This window comes from Seriola dumerili, unplaced genomic scaffold, assembly GCF_002260705.1.
Source record: "Seriola dumerili isolate Sdu_G_001 unplaced genomic scaffold, Sdu_1.0 BDQW01000002.1, whole genome shotgun sequence".
NCBI classification, from domain to species: Eukaryota; Metazoa; Chordata; class Actinopteri; order Carangiformes; family Carangidae; genus Seriola; species Seriola dumerili.
The window spans coordinates 10,362,534-10,383,409 of record NW_019174257.1 but is presented as its reverse complement, the minus strand read 5'-3'; the positions used below and the strand labels follow the sequence as shown (position 1 = coordinate 10,383,409).

At 40.1% G+C, this 20,876-nt stretch overlaps 1 protein-coding gene across 1 annotated transcript; it reads right to left on the bottom strand.

Annotated features, from left to right (window-relative positions):
- Window positions 1–7,859: 7,859 nt before the first annotated feature.
- cunh1orf52 (chromosome unknown C1orf52 homolog) lies at window positions 7,860–11,004 on the bottom strand. Its single transcript, XM_022740120.1, has 3 exons — window positions 10,588–11,004; window positions 9,563–9,773; window positions 7,860–8,900 (listed from the first exon to the last, which is right to left on the bottom strand). Exons 1-3 carry the CDS (start codon window positions 10,876–10,878, stop codon window positions 8,746–8,748), a joined length of 657 nt encoding a protein of 218 aa, XP_022595841.1. The 5' UTR covers window positions 10,879–11,004; the 3' UTR covers window positions 7,860–8,745.
- Between the last annotated feature and the right edge of the window lie 9,872 nt (window positions 11,005–20,876).

The window sequence follows — 20,876 nt, the reverse complement described above, 5'->3', positions numbered from 1 at the left end:
ACTTCACTTGAACCTTAAGCCATTTGTTTGCTGTTGCCTCCACCAGGAATGTGCAAGAGGATGAGCTGCTGAAAAGCTGCAGTGGGTGTACGAGTGCACATGCGCTCTGTAAACCTCCCTCTTTTAAGCGCGCGCACACACACACACACGCGCACACACACACACACACACACACTAACTGACTCTGAATCCATTATAACACTCCTGGCATAACTGTGGCTCTATTTTCTAAGGTACAATGTCTACCCATGATTGAGGGCATTTATTGTCAGAGCCATTCATCGACAGGGCCCCAACGTGCCACATTCAGCCCCCCCCCCCCCAACACCCACACACACACACACACCACCACCACTGCCTCCACTCCCCTCAGTAAAACATGATAAGCATCTGTTATTGCTCTGCAGGAGCCATGTAGGCCCTGACGCCTCAGCCTGCCTCAGCGACTGACTGACTAGACCCTGTCTGGGCAGTTATTTACAGGTCAAAACCTGCAGGCTGCGTGGTGTGTGTTTGTGTGTGTGAAAGAAAGAAAAAGGGAGAGCGAGGGTGGGGGGGGTGTTAGGGAAAAGACGCTACATACATCACAAACCTTTGGACTGCAAATAAGTGTTTTAATTGTTCACCACACTCACTGCAGGGCATGAGCAGCCTCTTTTTGACAAATAACATAAATTAGTGCAATTTTCATAGTGGAAATGTTTTGCATGCCTGACAATGAGATCTTGTCTTGTGATATCACATGATACCTGTACCCGGTTGTGCAGTGGTGCATATGATGGCTTGTTGTATGCACAGAAATGGAATGTAACTTAACTTTACTTTACTTAAGAACAATTTTGAGGTACCTACTTTTTTACTCAGCATTTTTCTGCTGAGGTAAATACCATGCCTCACCTTTACTTTACTTTTCATTACACAAAGCTGGTAAACAAGTATAGATAATTCAATTAAGATTTTATATACAAAAGCCATGAAAATGAGCCCTCCTCTTAGTATGACAATGTAATATTTTTTTAATTGTATAAATGAAAATGTATAAATGAAATGAAAATACATCCAGTTAGTTGGACAATAACAACATAAGCACTTGTCACAAGATGCTGACTCAAGGGAAAATTAGGAAGTTTGTCTTTTTTCTCTTTTCTTCCTTTTGTTTTTCCTCCACCAGTCACTTGTGCCTTTTGTGAAGGCAGTGGCAGAACATCTGCTTAGCTGGCCCCCTTTCAGATGACCCGGCCAGAGAGTGTATGAGGAACCAGTGTGTGTGTGTGAGAGAGAGAGAAAGAGAGGGAGAGGGAGAGAGACAGAAAGAGAGAGAGAGAGAGAGAAAGGAAAGTAGAGAATAGCCTATATATGTGTATGTGGGCGCACATTTGTGTGTGCACGTGAGTGTGTGTCACGATATGGGGCTCTGCAGCTGTTGGGGCTCTCCTCCTGATGGCTGCCCATTGTTCCCTCTCTCTGTGTCTCTGGCTCTCTCTCTCAGACCCAGCCGGTTTATGGGCCTTCCCTTTTTTTCAGCGCACACCACAACTAAATTTATGTCCCTGGACACAAGCCTTTCTCAGGGTATAAATTAGGCTGGATGATCCCTGTCAGAGTAGCATTGCCAAGAGCCTGCTGCTTTACGTTCTAGAGTCACATTATTGTCATAGCCATTCACTCATATTTTACTACTGAGAAAAAAAAAAATCTAAAAAGAACTCTTATTGTGCCCCACTGCATTTATATCCACAGCAAGTTGTGGATGTGAAAGTTTGGTTTTAAACAATATATCTGAGCTTTACTTCATGTTTTAACGGCAACATTTTGTACAGACACTGAAAATCTTTAGATTTGATCCTTTCCATACAGTCAGAGGATAAACAGTTAAAGCCATTTAAACAGTAATTAGACACTAAAAGTCTTAAACAAAAGAGTCCAGGTTAATTTAAGCTGTCTATTTACAAAAGACAGTGTAATTAAAAGAATAATTAAATGTTTTGCTGGATACCTCAGAAAGTTACTGGTCCTGACCAAGAAACAGTCTGACACACAATCTCCTGTAAAATGCTGAATCGTTTGGATTTTACATGGATTAAACAGACAAAATAAAACATCTCATCATAAAACATCTCAATTATTGAGCCTTAAAGTTGATAAAGATGTTGTTAAAGATTTTGCGACCTCTGGACAGGGCAATGCTAGCACCTTGTTTCCAATCTTTATGTTAAGCTAAGCCAACCAGCTGCTGGCTGTAGTATATTTGACAAAATGTCAAATGATGCCTTTAAATTATTCACATACTAAAACAAGCCAAAGTTATTGCAGTGTTTTACTGCATCTGTGTTAGGAGGCGAGGGGAAACCATTTTAACCCATACAACCTTCATGTAATATCATAAAAGGCCAACATCAGTGAACAGATTGGTGTAAACAAAGTATTTAGTATTTGAGTTGGTGCAAGCAAACATCGTATCCTCTCGTCCAGAACCCAGATAAGCTCTTATCTTATTAGATAAAAACCTGACTGAGCTGTATATTAACCTAAATATCCTGTTAGCTGAAGCATCTGTGACTGTTGTGGACAGATACACAGCAAAATATAAAACCAAATAAGGCTTTCCTAGCTGTAGCATCTGGGATAAAGCAAACCTCTGAAGCACTCACAGTGACTCATAGTAGCTAAATCAGGAAAATGATATTTCATCCATCCTGTATGATGTTGAAACTCCCTGCTGCAATCACTTTACTAGTTTTACTTTTTGTTGCCAGTAAGTCTCTTTAACTTAAATCATTTTTAAGAGAAGCTGTTCATAAAGAAAATGAAACCAATACGGTGACTAATCAAACGTTTTAGGAATGATTCCAGGAAGGACAGAGATCACACCGAGCATCGTGACCAAGATAAGAGAAATAAAATCGACTCAAATTCAGTTTTCATTGCCTTCAGCAGAACATAAAGACTGCAGAATAAATATAATAAAATAACAGAAGAGACAAAGGGACCAGAAAGTTCATACATAGTAAGGGTGAGTTTAATGTATGTTAATAGTTTGTTGTCCAAATTTTCACATGCAGGAAAAATAAGGATTTGTGTCATTAATAAATATTATTCAATTTCTTAATTACAGTATTAAATGTTTAAACTATTAACTGTCAGAAAATTGTAAGACAAAAAAGCCTATTATTATCTCTGGGACCCCAAGGTGATGTCTTTAAATTGCCTTTTTTTTTCTCTTTTTTTTTGTCAGACCAACAGTTCACAACATAAACATATTCAATTTACTGAAATATAAAACATAAAAAGCAGAACATTTTCATGGAGAAGCTGTAACCAGTAAATGTTTGGCATTTGCACTTTAAGAGTAACTTACATGATGAATCATTATCAAAATACATTTTTACAATTTTCTGTTAATCGACTGGTTCCTTCATCATGGAAAATTATGACTTGATTTTGATCAATCAGAAAAACTTTGAAGGACAATCAGTTGTGTTGTGGCCATACAGATCTTCACTGAGGAGAGAAAAACACTGAAGATCTGAGTGTGTGCAGACTTACACAACCCGCTGCACCCACTTAAACCTGACTGGGCAAAAGCACAGGACAAGGGTCAAGATAACAGAATTCACACAGATACCATCTACTCCATTACTGACCGTCAGCCAGGTTAGCTGACCGCCGCTGGCTCATTTAGAAACATTCACACATGCACACACGCACACACGCACACACGCACACACACACACACACACACACACACACACACACACACACACGCACACACACACAGAGCCTGGGCTGTCTTTGTGTCTCCTCCATACCCTTATCAACAGACAACCTCTGACATGTTTATCATGGCAGGAGGTCAGACTGTTTGTCTTGTGCTACTGTTCCCCATCATCTCCGAACCGCTAAAGGAACGTTCCTTCCCCTGAGCGCACTCATCATGTTCAGCTTCACAAGTTAATCTTCATGTTCAAACTGTCTGTGTGGAAACAAAATCACTGTGTTGATATTACATCACTTTCAAGTGTTAACTTTTAATGAGCTAAGAGTTTTCAGGCTTTTAAATGGTTTATTCAGCTAGTTTCAGAAGGAGGAGTATTTTCTCAGGCTATAGAGGAACATGTTACATGGTTTTCTTCAGACAGCGACAAGATCTGACATTCCGTCTTGCTGGCATTTTTGTGGTTACAGCCATTAAATGTAATCAGCTTATATAACATGTCTATGAGAGCTAGTTTCCATTGGGACAAGCAGGCCCACAAATATGGAAAATAGATGATCATTTGCCAAAAAAATTTATAAAAATACTGCCAGAGATTAGACGTTTTAGGTCATTAATTAATAGAAATGGATAGACAAGCGACTCTGAATGAGAAATTCTTTGCAGAGCAAGACGTTTAAAAATAAAGTGTGTGATTGAAGACGTTACTTTGTACATTTTTTTTTAAAGTGAGTGTAAAAAATTTGTATTGTTGACTGTAGCCATAATCATAACTTGTCATGATACTGACTGATGCTGTTCTTTACTGCGTATCTGATGAAACAGATGTTCTTGGGTGGTACAGAGGAAAGACAGTGCCATGTCGATTTCAAACGGGGGAAATTATGGAAATATTCAGCTGCAATCTTTGGTTAGTACCACAATGTTACTGTAAATTACAATATTATGTTACTGTCTGACCATCATTTGGAAAATTCCACTCCACGCTCAACATGAGACCGAGAGAGAAGAACCTGTGGTTCATGGACCGTGGCTCGCTTTGAGCTGTGAGGTAACTTCTTGATCTTTTTTACTTTCTTTCTTAAACATATGATTTCAACACAATAACACACACCGACAACATACTGTTGTTAACATGCTTCAAATCTTAAGTGAAAATTGAAATGCCAGGTTAAAAGGGATCTGTTTGTATCCAGCTCCACAGAGATTTTCTTTCCTGCTGAGCATCTGTTTGGCCAGTTCGCTGGTGTGAAAAGCAACTGTTTGCCTCTAGAAAACAACTGATAATGAGTGAAGATTTTAGAGAAGTCAACAAGTCAGTGGCTGTGTTGACATGAAACCAGCATCCTAAACCGACGCAGAGAGCATGCAACAAGATAAATTCTTATTTTGGCTCTATGAATGGTAATGTCGGTCTGTGGGTCCACAACTTTGGTTCAGACTGAAATATCTCAACAACCTTTGAATGAATTACTTTTAAATTTCAGACAGATATTCATGGTTCCCACATGATGATTTGGTGACTTTGGTGATTCCCTGACTTCTCCTCTACTGCTACCATGAAGACATTTTTGGTTTTGAATGAAATATCTTTGTTTGGTTTGTTGTGACCTTATTGAAAGTCCCTAAAGGATTAATTCTACTGACTTTGGAGGTTCTCTGACTTTTCATCTATCAGCTCAAAAAAGGTTATGAGACAACACTCCCAAAACATTCCCATCAGCCTCAGCTGTACTCGGTGTTAAGTACTAACTGACACTACGCTTACAGGATAATATAACATGATGAAACTGGTAAATATCACTTACAATTCATCCGTATGTTAGCACTTTCACTGTGAGCATGTTAGTATGCTGATGTTAGCATTTAGCTCAAGACACTGCTGTGTCTTCAAGCTTCAGAGCTGCTAAAAAGGTTGTTGACTCTGCGTCTTGTTACATTAGAGAAAAGTCGGGAGTGTTGGTGGGGGGCCTCCTGCAGCACCACACAACAGCCAGAACTAAATTTACATACAAGCTGCGACATTGTGCTGACTGTGTGAAAATGTCATAAGTCAAATAGTAGCAGCTATAGGCAGCCAGCTCAGTAAAGGTCCCTGAATACTCAGTGGCCATTATGAGGTCTTGACCTTCCAGTAAATGTGTCACAGTGATTAACGGTTAGTGTGACTGACTCGTCCTGAGTTATTGGCAGACATTTTGAATTCACTCACTAAGTAGCAGTTGTTTAGATCCACTTGCTGATCACAAAATCTAAACCTGAAATTTTTTTTTAGAACATTTTAATGAAGCAATATTTAGCAGAGTTCTTTTAGGACTTAAGCAACTGATGCTGATTGTGCCAAGGGTAATTTACAGTGAGACCAAGATGTTCTCTTTCATGAAATGAAGATAAGGTGTTATAAAAATGCTTTTCTCTGGTAACATGATGTCAATAACTCAAAGAGGCATCAGTCCAGGAAGATTCACACAATTCTAAGAAAAGCACTCTGCAAAACACTAATTTTCTGGGAACTTTCCAGCTACAGGACTGACAGCGAGATGAGTAATTCTTAAACACTCAAAGATGTGACCCTGTTGGCCATTGCTCATATAGTCAGTACAGAAAGAGGAGTTATTTGTTCGTTAACATGGCCGATAAAATCAGTCTGCTGCTGCTGCTGCTGCTGTTGTTGTTGTGCAGGACCAGCTACGCGTTTCAGACAAGGCCAGGCACATACCTGGAGGCTGGAATTTTATCAGAAGCATATTTACCACTATTTCATGTCAAACCACGATGACAGATAGGCCAGGAATTCTTCTGATCACTAAACTGCTGCAAAGTGCAAATTTTTCAGTTTTTTTTTTTTTTTTCAATGCTTGGAAAACCATTATATTTGCTCCAATGGACAGAGAATTTGAATAAATGAATTTGGGAATGTATGATCTATTCTCTGGATAACAATAATAATTTTAAGACTTGGCTTCAGTGAGTTTGGTCTCTTTGCTGTTGATTATCTGAAACAAATGGACAAGTGGATTTCAACATTGCACTTACATCTTAAATAAGACTTGATGACTGAAGGAACAACTACTCCCAGTAAAATATCTTTTATTGCCTGTGTGGTTTATGATGAATAATCTCACTGAAAACAAAACTATAAAATTCTTCATATTCAACTGTTTACAATGACTGAGAAGACTTACTGGCAGAAACATAAAACAGTACAATGTTCCAATAAATCTTTTGTAATACAACTAAATAAACAGGAAGCTGATGTTTGTTTATTTCAGAACACACGCAAAGTGTTGTGTAATACAAGGTACATGAGACTGAATAAACAGTCTGTATGCATCAAGTATCTCAAGAGAACTGAGATGAGACAAACTTCCTAATCGAAGATCAGCACTCCCTTCTTCAGAATCACTACTTACATACACAGACCCTGGTTGTGATTTGGGTGGCCAACATCTACACAAAGTACAGCAGACTTCACCATAAACACAAAGGGAGTGAATACCAGTGTAGCTTTAGGGCGCCATCTGGTGCCCATAAGTAGGAAGCGCAAGCACTTGTTTTAAATAGTACCAGATACCTTCCACTGAAGACATTTTGACATGTCACATTATGAAGAACACAGGTGTAAACTAGAGACCATCAGCCACGATGCCTGTCAAGATGTTGCCATACTGACCCATGAGTACTCAGTAGTCATCACTACATTATTGCATGAGTACTCAGTACTCAAGGGTCGGACCACACACATCTTCGGACTCGGCCTTCATTTTGATGTCAACTACACACATGTAACATTTCATGACTATCTTGCACAGTTGCACAGATGATACTGCACTGACAAAAATCTGTCCACAAACACCTGCCAAAGTACTAAGAACCACCTCTGTGGCAGTTCCTGCAACAGTTGGTGTCTCTGGGACCAAATTTACTATGATGACACACACACCGGGTCACATGGTAAAAACAATAGCAGCCACACTGTCATGGCTGATAATAATAAAATGAAAGATGGCAGAGTTTCATTTAGCCGCTTTGGTTTCAGGGTCCTGGTATTGTACATGCAGACTGACTGTCACACTGTCATGACTTACGAGGAAGAACAGCACCATTTTTTAATTCTCTTAGTGACAACTGTGCTTTTCCTACTGCCACAAGTCAAAATGTCTGCTGTGAAAAAGGACTATTTCAAACTTATTTACAGTAATTTTAATCACATTTTTAAAGGAAAGTCACTGTATTAACACAAGCACAGTCATAGTTCAGTGGTGAATAGATAATTAGGATAATACAAGACAAACCACAAACACAGACCAAGAAAACCACCACAGCAAAACGTCATTGCTTTTTAAGTAATTAAATAAAAAAGAGACAAAGCCAAATGACCACACTTAATATTTAATGTGTCACAGCAGGATGGCTAAACCCTCATTTAAAGGAAAACTGCAGCGTTTTACAACAATTCAATGTCCCATTTCACCCAGTTGTAAACTACATATTCTGAATTAAAACAAAGGTGATGGCAAACTGGGACCTAATCTGTCTGATCACTTGTTTGATAATGCCCAGTGCTCTCTGCACAATGTAAAACTGTACCAAGTGATATTCCTCATCGCAGTCTCTACGGAAGAGAGCAAGAAATTAGTGAAAAATAAAAGGGTTGATGGTCAAAACTATGGAAATACGAGCTAGACTGTAAAACAACAGAATTTTCCTTCAACATGGGGCATTAGCCAGCAGGGATTTGCCAGAATCTAAGATCTTAGGTTGCAATTTTTGCACTGAGACTGTGATATACTCTTGGCCTGATATCCCATTTATATAAAGCTTGTCTTTCAATTGTGCTGACAGTCATTTGAAAACAGAACATATACTACAATATTGCAAATTACGGTATGTCAACATATAGGTAAAATGGTTGCGCATCTTTGTAGCAAACCACCTACTTCACCACTGTGCTAATGTCGCTGGACGTTACCTGCTGAAATAAAATGTTTAAATTAGACACCGATGCCTTGTTGCAGGCAGCTCAGGCCTCACTCGATCTTTTGCCTGAGGATCCTTTTTTCTTCTTCTACGAAGTTCTTGTCAGAGGTGGCTTGTCCCATGTCCCTCTTCCTCTTCTCCTTCTGTTGGAAGGTCTCCACTCGACGTTTCTTGGCAGAGAGGGATCCTTTGTCTGAATCCTCATCTGATCACCAGAGGGGTGGTAGCAGTTGGTTGGAGAATTTTTGGGGGAGTGGGAGGAGGGTTGGAAAATAACGATTTGTGAATAACTCAACAGCGCACTTATACATAACAAGAGACTACAGTCAAACAGAAAGTGGAGCCAACACAAGATTTCTTGTTTTTTTTTGCTTGTGTGTAGTTTTGTGGCTCCCAACATCCATTTTCCACCAAGATGGGTGGAGTGTTTACCTCTAAAATTTTCCTGAGGTTAAGTCCATTCAGTCCACTGGATTATCACAAATGCAAGCACACAGATCATCTGTTGTAGCTTTACTTGGCAAAGGGCGAATACACAGACCTCTCCAAAATCACATAAACTTTATTGAGGTAGTATGCTGGGTTTTTTTACACCCATTAAAAAACTATTGTGTGTCTAATAATACAAATACTAAATGTTACAATAATAATAAGTCAGTAAACCTGGTCAAATAGGTGCACTACCTGGCATAGTTCCTCTACAACTATGGCTAGCACTCCAAACAGGTTCAACAGCAAGGAGTAAGCTGACATAGTGTAATACATTCAAACACCTGGTGTGATAGTAGCGGGGAGAATGAAGCCTATGGAAGTGGTCATTTCAACAGTTTATTAAGAATGATAAGGGAGAATAATAAATAGACTGACCTGAGTCTGACGGTTGCTCCTCTGCAGGTAGGAATTGGGCGTTGCCAGTGTAAGGCTGCGGCGCGTCTTCCCCATTGTCCTCATACACATTGGACCATTTTATAGCCATGTCCATACCTGGAGGAGGTCCCTTCTTCTTCTCTGGCTCTGCAGTGTAGCTCTCAGGAGGGGGCACAGCATTTGTCTTCCATGGCTTAAACTCTCTGGCAGGCTTAAGGTAACAGAGAAAAGAATCATTTGGAAAAGTGATTAAAAAAATTCTCCTAGAAGTGTCCAGCATTGCTGGGTTTACATATACTGTATATACATCCTTCTGTCTCTGTCCCCATGTGGTAAAATACAGAGAATAACATATCGGCTTAAGTACCACACAATGGTCACATCTGCCTAAAAGATGGCAACTGTGGTCCTGACTGTACTATTCTGCCAAATGCTGCTAAAAATGTGTTGATAACCAAACATTTGAAAATTTTACAAATTTGGGTTTAAGACTGTTGCCTAGACAACACACACAATTTGAAGATTTAAACTTTGGCTCTGGGAACAAGTGATGTGCTTTTCTTTTTATTTCAGACTATAATTCAATTAATAGCTGAATCAATATAGTAATAATGATAAACAACAGAAGAATGGACAGTAAAAATATTTGATAATTGCATAAAGACCTGCAGCTCTACTGCCAAATATTACACACAGTTCCCCGGAATTTTTTGTTTGTCAACCAAACAATCCCACAGTGTAGGCTTGCACTCAGTGGCCGATTCATCAGGTACACTAATCACCATGTACTACTAATCACTTCAGCTCATATACGGTGGGGGTGAGGAGGGCACAAGTAATCTGTGGCTCGCCCCCTCCCTGTCGGGCCAATGCTGGTAACTGTGGATGTGTATGGAAATTATATAAAAGGAGTCAACTATGGTGGTCAACATATTTACATAATTAGAAGTGTAAATCTCCCTAAAATATCCTACAATCTCCCTGAAGTTAGTTTATGGAAACACATCTCTACTTCGTATGTTTACCTCTTCAGGAGCTTTGACCGTCAGACTCTCCCAGTCTATCTGCTTATTCAGTGGGTTGTAGAGAAAAGCAGGCTTGGACACGGAGCTGAAGAGGTCATCAGGTTTGGGTAAAGGAGCTCCACCGGCCCCTCGTTTGGTCCCGTGTTGGGAGGACTCGGCTCCGCTTCCCGGAGCGTCTGTCACCGGTTTCTTCTTCCGACCGTCTCCCTCTTCGTCTGAGTCGCTACTGTCGCTCAAATCGTCGTAGCTCGAAAAGAAACCCAAAGAACCGGACTTCTTTTCTTCTGACATTGTGCTATAGTTACTAATTTTCTAATTAGTCAAACCCCGTTAATTTCAAAAACACGTAAAGATGAAAATACAGCTGCTGAACCTAATTCGGTTGAATTCGTACCCCTGGACTCTACTCCATTTTAAATCAGCCTCCTAAACAGTCGTAAAGCATGTAAGTAGTGTTGCGACGACTGTCGTAAAACTTTTTTCATTAAAGGAGCAGGCTGAGTAGGGTAAAAACCCATTCTACTACTACTACTATTATTGCTACTGCCACTGCTAGTACCACTACTATTACTACTAGCCTTCTACTACCTTCTACTGCTACTACTACTACTACTACTACTACTACTATTAACTCACACTATGGCTACTACCTACTACTACTACTACTACTACTGCTACTTTTACTACTACTTACTACCACTACAAATAGGAAAATAGGATAGTATAGCAAATTTGAAAGTGTGCAGATTGTCATACTCTGCACAACTATCCACCACCTAAGTTAGTTTTTTCTTCAGTTATGGTGTACTTTCCCCATGTTTTGTGGGAATCCGGGTATTTACTGGAGCTAAGATGGATAAATGACCAGCACCATGTTCAGTAAATGTTAACTTTGGGGCCAAAGTAGTAGCATGATCATCAGCTTGTGGATCATCAGTGAACAAAGGAATGTTTGGAGTTTTTGGAGGACGCCCAAGACAGCAAATATATTCCCACCTTTTGACCACTAGAGTGCAGTGTAGTCACACCAGTGAAACAAAGAGGCACCCTGAGGAAAGGAAGGAACTAAACATGAGGGGCAACTCTGCAGTGAAGGAATCACTCAGGTTTGCAGATAAAATATCCACTTTAAACAGTACATTTATAAAACCATCCATCTAAGTCAAGATTTATTTTCATAGCAAATAAATAGTCTGTAAGATTCACAGTTTGTTCCCATAAAATGGAGACTATCACCAAATCTCCCAAGCCTCCTAATAAACACTAAAACCACTTCTAAACATGTAAGGTTCAAACCTTCTTCTCCTTCCTGCCAGATCACTTTTCTGAGGATTAATAGCTATTCAGAAAACCCAAAGATTTAAAGTCTTTAGTGGGATTTCTTAGGTCACCTGCACCAAGAGGGGCCAGCCTTTGCTCTCATGTACAGGTCAGGCACCTACTAAAGTGCACTGGATAGACAAGGACACATAAATCGAATATACTGCTTTCCCTCCTTCTCTGTGTCTCCCACCCTCCATGCTCAATAATAACAATGCAGATGCTTCAAATGAGGTGTTCTTGGATTTTTAGGTGAGCAGGAGGTCAGATCGGCACAGAGATTTACTGGAAGTCCAGTCTGAACAGATCCTAAAGGCAAAAGTTCACGTACAGGAAAATAGTTTTTCACTATGGGGTTAAGAAACCATTTCTTTGTTGTGACTGATTGTTTTACTCCTTCTTGTTTGGCTTTATCTTCACTTCCTCTTCAGTATTAATTGTAATTGCAACGCCAGCAACACCATTAGTAGTAATAGCAATAAAAGAAATAGTTCTTGAGTTTTATTTACACTTTCAAAAGCAATACCAGTAAACTAGAACTACCCGGGGGTTGCCGTACAATATGATAGACTACTGACTAGTTGATTGCACCTTTCTGCCAACAGAACCCTTTTAAAAATGACATCTGGGCACATAAATGAGTCTAAAACAGGGGTGGGTGTGACTGTTGGGTCATATTTCATGCTATTACAACCCCTATTTATTCCCAGTTGAGTTTTTACACTTATCACCATGTTTATAATGATACTGTGTCAAGTTGTAATTTCTGAACAAGCCAAAGGCTGGCAGGTGATATACACAGATATTCTGTTTTTGACAGGGAGACCTCCACTGCTTGAACAAATGGTAAAGAAAGAATGTTGAACTTCTTTAACCTACACAGTAAATTTATTTTTCCTCTCTAAAGTTATATATATATTACCTATTTTAGCACTCACATTGCCTTATTGTTTTTCTTCCAGCTAAAGCCACTGACTAAAGGAAACTTTATTGTTTTAAATCCTGGAACATCTTAATAAACTGGTATTGAATGTGAATACAATTTACTGGAACTAAACTATCAGAGATTGTCCCTGACCTCCTATCCTCACTGCTCAGCAGCACTTCAATTAGTTTAGTTTGCTCAAGTAATAAAAAATGATTGTCATCATACTTAACAGGAATAAAACAGGACTGTGCTGGTGAGATTAAAAAACTGGGAAAGTGCTTATAAGGAGATCTCACCAAAATAAGAATTGAAAATGAAAATAATAACAGCTAAAATCACAGTTCATCATTTTAGCAAGACAAACACATTAGCAAAAAAACATAGAAAAAACAGAACTATTAAATATATCATGTTATATGTTGCATAAGTCAAATGGTAATAGCAAACATACAATTAATTGCTTCTAAAGATAGCAGGATAAATGATGCCACAAGATACTGAATTGAAGTAGTCAAGTAAATCTGAATAGCCTCTTTGTGAGAGGGGAGCATTGTGTTGTTGCATTACATGTGTGTATCACTCAATGACTGAGATGTGAAATAAATGAATAAAAACAATTTGTGTCAGTTTCCCGATTTATCCTTCTCAAAACAAGAGAAACATTCTGCCAATGTGCTTAAGTAATTCTACTTGCCCACTATTACAATGTCCCCTGTTTCCTGAATCTTAACAAAACAGGATGTGGCATGTCAAAGAAATCATAAAAAGAAAAAATTGAATAAAAATTCAATCATAAAAAGTCTTGAAACAAGAGATTATTTTTGCCTCTGTCGGTTGGACCACAGGAGAGCTAGTTTTTAATGTGTTTCCTCCTACATGTTCTTTCTTTAGGTACATAACCTTAGAGACAGATGTCCTACTGCTAGGACAGCATAAGGCCCCATTTCCTCTCATATGAGCTGAAGATTGTCTGATGGATGCTTGTTGGTTTTCCAATCTTTTTATTGGCTTTGGACCATCTTAAGGATGCATTTGCTCTGAAAAAGAAATGGGCTCTTCCTTTGACTTACTGTTTCTTCAATCTCCACAGAGGCTGACCATGATGTGAGAAATTCCACACGAGGGTGAAAAGCCACACCTCTCCACATCTCTGTTTAATCTACAGTAGCTGTTCATAATATCTCGGATGTCTTTATTTCATGCATAGGCTGAAATCAGGTCAGGACACATCTGAGACAGCAGAGCAGTGGGTGGTTTACTCGGTTTTAGGTCGAGCAAATGGCCAGATGTTTTCTCTTTTTAACATTTCTACAGTTAATTTGAGCTAAGTACAGTTTTTTCTCCCTCAAAGTAATCGGTATTAACTCACACAAGGTATCAGATGTTTTGTTGTTATCACCTGTGTGTGTTCTCCTAACTCTTGAAGGCAAATTGGGGGATTCAGAGCGTTTTGGATCTTTAATTGTACAAATCCTGTTTACATTTAACACAATTAAACCCGCGGTCATCATCTTGAAGTTGCCAAAGAACACCTGGGAGATGTAAAATTGGTTTGGTGATGTGATCATAAAACCCAGATGGAAATGTTCACTCTTTTTTTTCCACCAACAGATAACAGTGTGAGCCAGACATCTTCGTGATATTGTGTTGCAGCCCCTTTTGGCACAATCCAGCTGTTGTCACCCAGGTGCAGTCTTAAACTTCCATTTCTGCCTCTTCTCACCCACATATCCTTCTTTGTGATGGGTTATGGACTTGATAATTGATAATTGGTAAAGAATGTACTTTTAATGCTGTTAGTCAAAGTCTATCACAACTTTTCACTTATCTTAAACTATATGAGTTTAAACTGACCTTTGACCTGAAGCTTTGTTAATGTAGTGGGATGATACAGGAGGTAGAATAGTGATCTTAAAATAGTTAATGTGGAAAACAGATGCGTTGCTCTCAAAATCACTGCATTTGTTGAAAAGAAGACTGTGCACTATGTTCAACAATGGTCCATCAAAAATTCAAAACAGCAACTGTTTCCTCACAATCAGAGCCATGTTTGTATCATTTTAGACTGCCCTACTGGCAAACATGGGAGATCTCAGCTGAGGGACTTGTCCCATGCTGTGTTAGTGCTATTATTTCCTAACACAAAATGTTCTCATCTGTGATAACACAGATGAGAACATTTAAATTCACCACATGTTTCAGCATGGCATATTTACTTTAAGAGAGCGCTGTATTTAAGTAAAGTTTTGAAGTCCAAACTGAAATATATTAACAACTATTACATGAATTGCCATAAGACATTTGTTTTCCCCAGGATGAAATCCCACTGACTGTTGTGATCCCCTGACTTTTCTGCCACCAGCAGGTTGACATTTTTGCTGCAGAGTGAAATATTTTGACATCTATTAGATTGTCATTTGATATGGCGACCACCATCAGGTAAAAATTTCAAATTTTATTTTGTCCAGTACTTTGTTTTATGACAATATTCTTACAAAACTAATGCTAAACATGCTAACATGCTAAACTAAGATTTGTCGACTCATTATAATCTATCTGTTCACCAGGAAACAAGCAACCAATAAACAAATTGTGATGCAGCTGCAATATGCAGCTACTATACAACATTATGCTGCTTATAAAGACATAAATTATAATAAAAATTAACCTCAACTGTCAAAACAGCACCTGTGGAAATTAAACATTCATGTTCACATTCTCTTCCAGCATTACTCTATATATATCTATCGTCTCTCCTTTTATCTTTTCTGCATCTGAATCCAACATGATTAACTGTAAAACGGCTGAGGTGGAAATAACATGTGGTGTCATGACTTTTTTTCCTGACGGAGAAAAAAACAGAGACGCAGCTGTTAAAGCTGGAAGTCAAGAGGCGGCAATCTTGTTGAAACATGCACTTTTATATTTATACATGCTGAGTGTACATGCAATAGTAAAATTTGCATATTCACTCCCCCTCTTCATCTCTGTCCTTCTTTCAGGCTCCCTTTTTTTCCTCCCCTCTGCTTTTCTTTCTTTCTGTTTTTTGTATCCACAGCTCTTTATACCACACAGGCACGTGCACACATACCCTCCACCACTGTGTTTTCTCTGGTCACTTAACACTCAGTGCGATTTCAAACCTGAGAGGTGGCATTCTTTGGCTCATTGCATTAACTCGAGGCTCTGTTTGCACCGCGGCCTGTCAGGGCTCGTGGCTGGAGGCCGGAAAGGGATCCAACTGATGTGGCAAGACTAGAGAAAGTTAGAGAAAGAGAGAGAGGGAGACAGAGGAAAAAAGAGAAGGAGAAAAAACAAGGGGGGTTGCTGTGAAAAGGTGTGGGAGATCTGGGTCAAAAGGACAGTTTGCGGGCGAATGGGGTGAGGTGTGGTGTGGGCAGGGGTGGGTGTTGGGGGTGATCATCCCCATCACATGTTCCACGGTGTCCTGCAGTGTGGATGGCTGTGGGCTAAGCACACACAGCACACTCAACCCCATGCCCTTCCTGATGCTTTGATATTCACCGCTCGCCTTCCTCTACGACCTCCACAACATGCCAATACACACACACACACACACACACACACACACACACACACACACACAAACACAACTGTACTCTGAGAGGTTGGAGCTGGAGAGGGGTAGTCAGTGAGTTTGTAAGGATTGTGAGTGGCAGGTCATCTTTTTTCTTTGCTCTACAGCGGAGGATGGATGTCAGAGTGATAAATGATAATTGTATGTAGTCATTTTTTGATTATAGGTTTTCCTTGTCTTCATGTTCAACTACACGCAGAGAAAAGCTACAAGGAGGGAAAAAAGCCCAGCTAAACCTCACTGTCAAAAATGTCATATTTTGGACATTCACAACTTGTTCACAAAGTGTGGACATATGAATAAATGTCTGCACGTAAAGTTCTCAAAGAATCCCTTTCTTAGTTGTGGCTTTTGCCTTTTATGTTAAAGTGGTGCCATTCATTCCAATTTTACATCTGTACTGTCAGACGATCTTTCTGCAGGCTGTGGCGGTCCGCATTTGCATCTTTTGGCTCTTGGCTATCCATTTTCCCAGTAAAGCTCTTAGTGTACGTCCAATTGTGTGGTCTCAAATTCTCCTGAAAACATGTGACAATGATGTTTCTTTTTCTTTTCCAGATGTAAATGTTCTTTAAAAGCAGAGTTATGATGTTTTGTTGAGAACTGAACTGAAGGAAAGACTATTTAAACCCTGAATATTTTGCTTTTAAACAGACAAAAAGTACGACAGTCCCACTCAAAAGTTGAACGTTTGCTTTAGCGCTTCATCAAATACAAGTCAAATCCTATCTTGTCTATTCTCAACAGACAAGACAGGGACTTACACAGCTGAAGGGGCACAAAAATAAACAGAGACAGGCAGGCAGTGCTTCTATGACCTTGCAGATGAGACTCAAGGCTGTCTGCAAAACAGATTGGTCACTGCGTGGAAAAGCCTCCTCGTCTGTATGTTCTGCACGTCACAGAAGAATGCTTTGAGCTGAGGCCAGCGACATCTACTTTTTCGAATGCTTAATTCAAATGGCCCCAATCATCTCTACAAAACAGGAGAGGAGGAGGGGGAATCAAGAAGAGTTTATGAGTCAGTAAACATTGTTGTTTTCTACAAGAAAGCATCTGAAACATAAATAGATTAAAGTCCCTAATACAAATCCTGTACTTGGAGCTTTCCCACACTGCAGCTCATTTTTTAAAGTTAATTAGACATGAAGTGTTTGCAACCTTTTTTTTCATGTCTGGAGTTACTAATCCATAAGGAAGAAACATCCTCTGAACAGAAAGCACTCTGTTTATGGAAACATGAGAGCTATTTGTGTCTTGCTAATAGCAAAAAAAAAGATGTCCTCAAGTCAGAGCCGAAATGTCATATTTAAGGAATTACTGCACATGCATGAATTGCATGTGAGTAAGGGATTTTCCTTTTAACAAGAAGGGAAGGCTTCGTGTCAGAAATCATGAGCCTCGCTCTCTCTGGCTCTGTCAGCTGTTGTCCCACATTTTATCAGGAAATAATAATGCATTACTGTACAAGATTAATAAAAAACATACTTGCTTCATTCATAAAAACAGTGCAAAGTCAAGAGAGAGTGATATGAATGTTTTAACTTAGAGAACTGTTTTTCACACGAAGAAACTCTGTCTTCTCTTTTTTTTTCGTATAATCTGATATCTCAGATTATATTCCTGGTAGCTATGCACATTGGCACAAATATATCTTTTTAGGTCAATTAAGGACCTTAAATATCAACAGACAGATATAATCTGTGGTGAAGCAGTGAGTAGGATGTCATCCATCTCAATCCTTTTACAGTTTGGAAATCCTTCGACATGCTACACTGCCGCACTGGTCTTTATAAGTCTGATTTGTTATGGTTCTGTGTTGGCGTCTTCAAGCTACCCAGCTTTGATCCAGTTTAAATGCAACCAGAGCTTGTTAATACAATTGTAAACTCTCACTTTTCAGTCTGACTGAGAGATTTTTTGATTTTGCGTTTGTGTTGGCTGAAGGAGATATGAGTCATTATGTTTTTGTAGTAACTGTTAAACAGGACAACAGTTAAAGTCAATTAAAGGCCTTTTCTTGTTTTCTGGCTGAGCCTTCGATGAGAAGATTGATACCTCGGCCACAGTGCAGGTGCATTTCCCAAAATGTCAAACTATGCTTTTAAATATCAACTAATAATTCTTCTGCGATGGCCAGACACTGGCATTATAAGACGGGGTGAAGGGTGCGACTCTGCTTTCCTTACTGTCTGTTCTTGTGCCAGTCCTTCTGCTGTAGGTCTGCTGTGTGATGGGGCATGCAGCAAAGGGATTGGGGGCACATTTCACACCTTGGGGGCAGCTTGGTGGGGGGTTGGCAGCAGATTGATGAACAGAGTGCACCTGGCTTAAAGGAGAGGTCCCCCAGCGTCCCCAATTCAGACATGGTTTACAGATCAAAGGGGGTAATCCCTGCTTCATCCAGTCACACACTCCTCCTCTTCCTCCTCCTACACCTTCTCCTCCTTGGAGTCCCTGAGGTTGAAGTGATTCATGTCTTTTTGTTCTGCTTCTTCGACAATCTGCGAAGTACTACTCTATGAAACACACCTTATCTTCCCTCCTATATGCTTGAACTACCTGTTTCCCCCAGTGCCCATGGTGAACCCTGGAGCCCTGGCTGTGGGATTTTCTGACTCATTAGCTCTGCTCAGTCAAGTGGAGCAGCCTGCAGATTCCTTCAGCCAAGTTCACCAACTCAGCCAGCGGCTCCGACTGTGAGGTGATAAGAGAGAGGGGGCTCCAGCCATCGGACCCTGCCGCGACTTTGTTTAGTGTGAAATGAGATGAGCAGGAGGGGGACAAGGAGGAGCAGGAGGGCAGAAGATGGGAGTACTAATCAAGGCCTGCAGATGGGTTTTGATGCCGTCGAATATGGGCAGCGGGGCAGCTCTGCACCCTAACGCAGTGCAGCGTATTTAACACAGCTTAGCAGTGTAGTTACAGGAGTGTTAACGCCTGTCAGTTATACGGCTGCTCGTCTTGGCAGCAGGTGTCTGTTTGACCCTGGTTCTAATGTGCAGACGGTGTCCTGTTGACCTGGACTGTTTGAAGGAATACGATGAGCACAGAACAACATGGAAAGGAGGCGAACACCTTTTCACACCAACATTCTCAAAAGGTTTAGTGTTGACCCGAACTGTTAAAAAGATGATTCTCGCTCTCATCACATGTTCTCTGACATTTGAGCATTGGCTTTTCGGACGTATCTGCATAAAACAAAGTTGAAAAGGCTCACAAGGTTAATTGTTCTGAGGAAACGTGGATGTGTCTGAAGCTTTATCATCATTATCTTTTTGAAATTTTCCTTGCAGGCTGGCGTTAAAAGGAGTAGCAAAAATCCATCTTCACAGTATAAAACCCTCATGGCTTATAGGCGACAGAGATGGCTCTAAACAGTCTGTGGCTTGGTCTGTGGTGGAAGGCGGCAGCTGAAGTTAGCTTTGATTCACAAAAGTCACAATGTAGTCCAAAGCAAGGTTGTCACATCAGGGTCATCTTTGGACTGTTGGCCTTTTTCACAACAGCAACAACACATGTTCTGGTTATTGTAGGAAAAACACAGTACGAATAACATTAACAATAGCTCCTTATGTGTGCTTTTCTTACTATGACATGTAAAGTCAGTGTGTTCTGATCAGCCACTGCTATTGTTAAAGTATGGGTTACATGTTTTGTATGCCCAACCACCCACCCTGACCGCCTATATATAGGAGGTTTAGCAGCGCTACAGAAAAACATTGTTACATTACTTACACCTTTGCCTCTCAGAGACAACAGTCATAAATCACATATCCACATGAGGTCCTTGTCAAGTCAATCCAAACATAGCAAGTGTTGTTTTAGGCATGTGAATAATCGACCAATGCTTTTGGGGTTTTTTTGGTGAGCACCGGCCCTGCAGCAGGGGTTTGAGAGGTTTATGCGGACGTATTTGTAGGCTATATCTTTTTGCTGAAAGTTGGTCACCACCCGGTCACGGGAATCCCTTGGAACTGTTGTGAAGTCAAGCTGAACTAAGCTACAAACTTTTCAGAGCCACCTTTTAATTCTGTAGCCAGTGAGTATTTGATTCTTAAAAGTTTAGAACAAGATGTCAGTGGAGTAAAGAACAGTGCAACGCTTAAGCCTTTAATCTTTAATTTTCCAATCATGAGAGAAAGTACTGGTTTTTATGCAAAGGCTTCTAGGAGTTATGTTTTAAACAGAGGACAGGGGGTCAATCACACACTTCTCTTTGGTCAGGAGATTCACAGGGTCCCTCTGTTGGACATTTACAGGAAGAACTCAGCGCAGCCTGTTAAAGACTCTCTGTTAGGAGAAGACGTGGTCCAGCAACCATGTTACAGCACAGTACAAACCTCACAGGTCAGTAAAGCTACCGTACAGCAAGTATGTGATGGGCCAGTGCTGAGGTAGGTGTTTGAGCTCCTGTATTAGATTCCACATTTCAGCAAACCT

Bases quoted from the DNA above. Each gene is read 5' to 3' on its own strand.
- cunh1orf52 (XM_022740120.1), bottom strand. From the start codon at position 10,878: ATGTCAGAAGAAAAGAAGTCCGGTTCTTTGGGTTTCTTTTCGAGCTAC. The intron at 9,774-10,587 runs GTAAACATACGA...TGTTACCTTAAG, and splicing joins CGGTCAAAGCTCCTGAAGAG to CCTGCCAGAGAGTTTAAGCC. The intron at 8,901-9,562 runs GTCAGTCTATTT...TCTGGTGATCAG, and splicing joins GGAGCAACCGTCAGACTCAG to ATGAGGATTCAGACAAAGGA.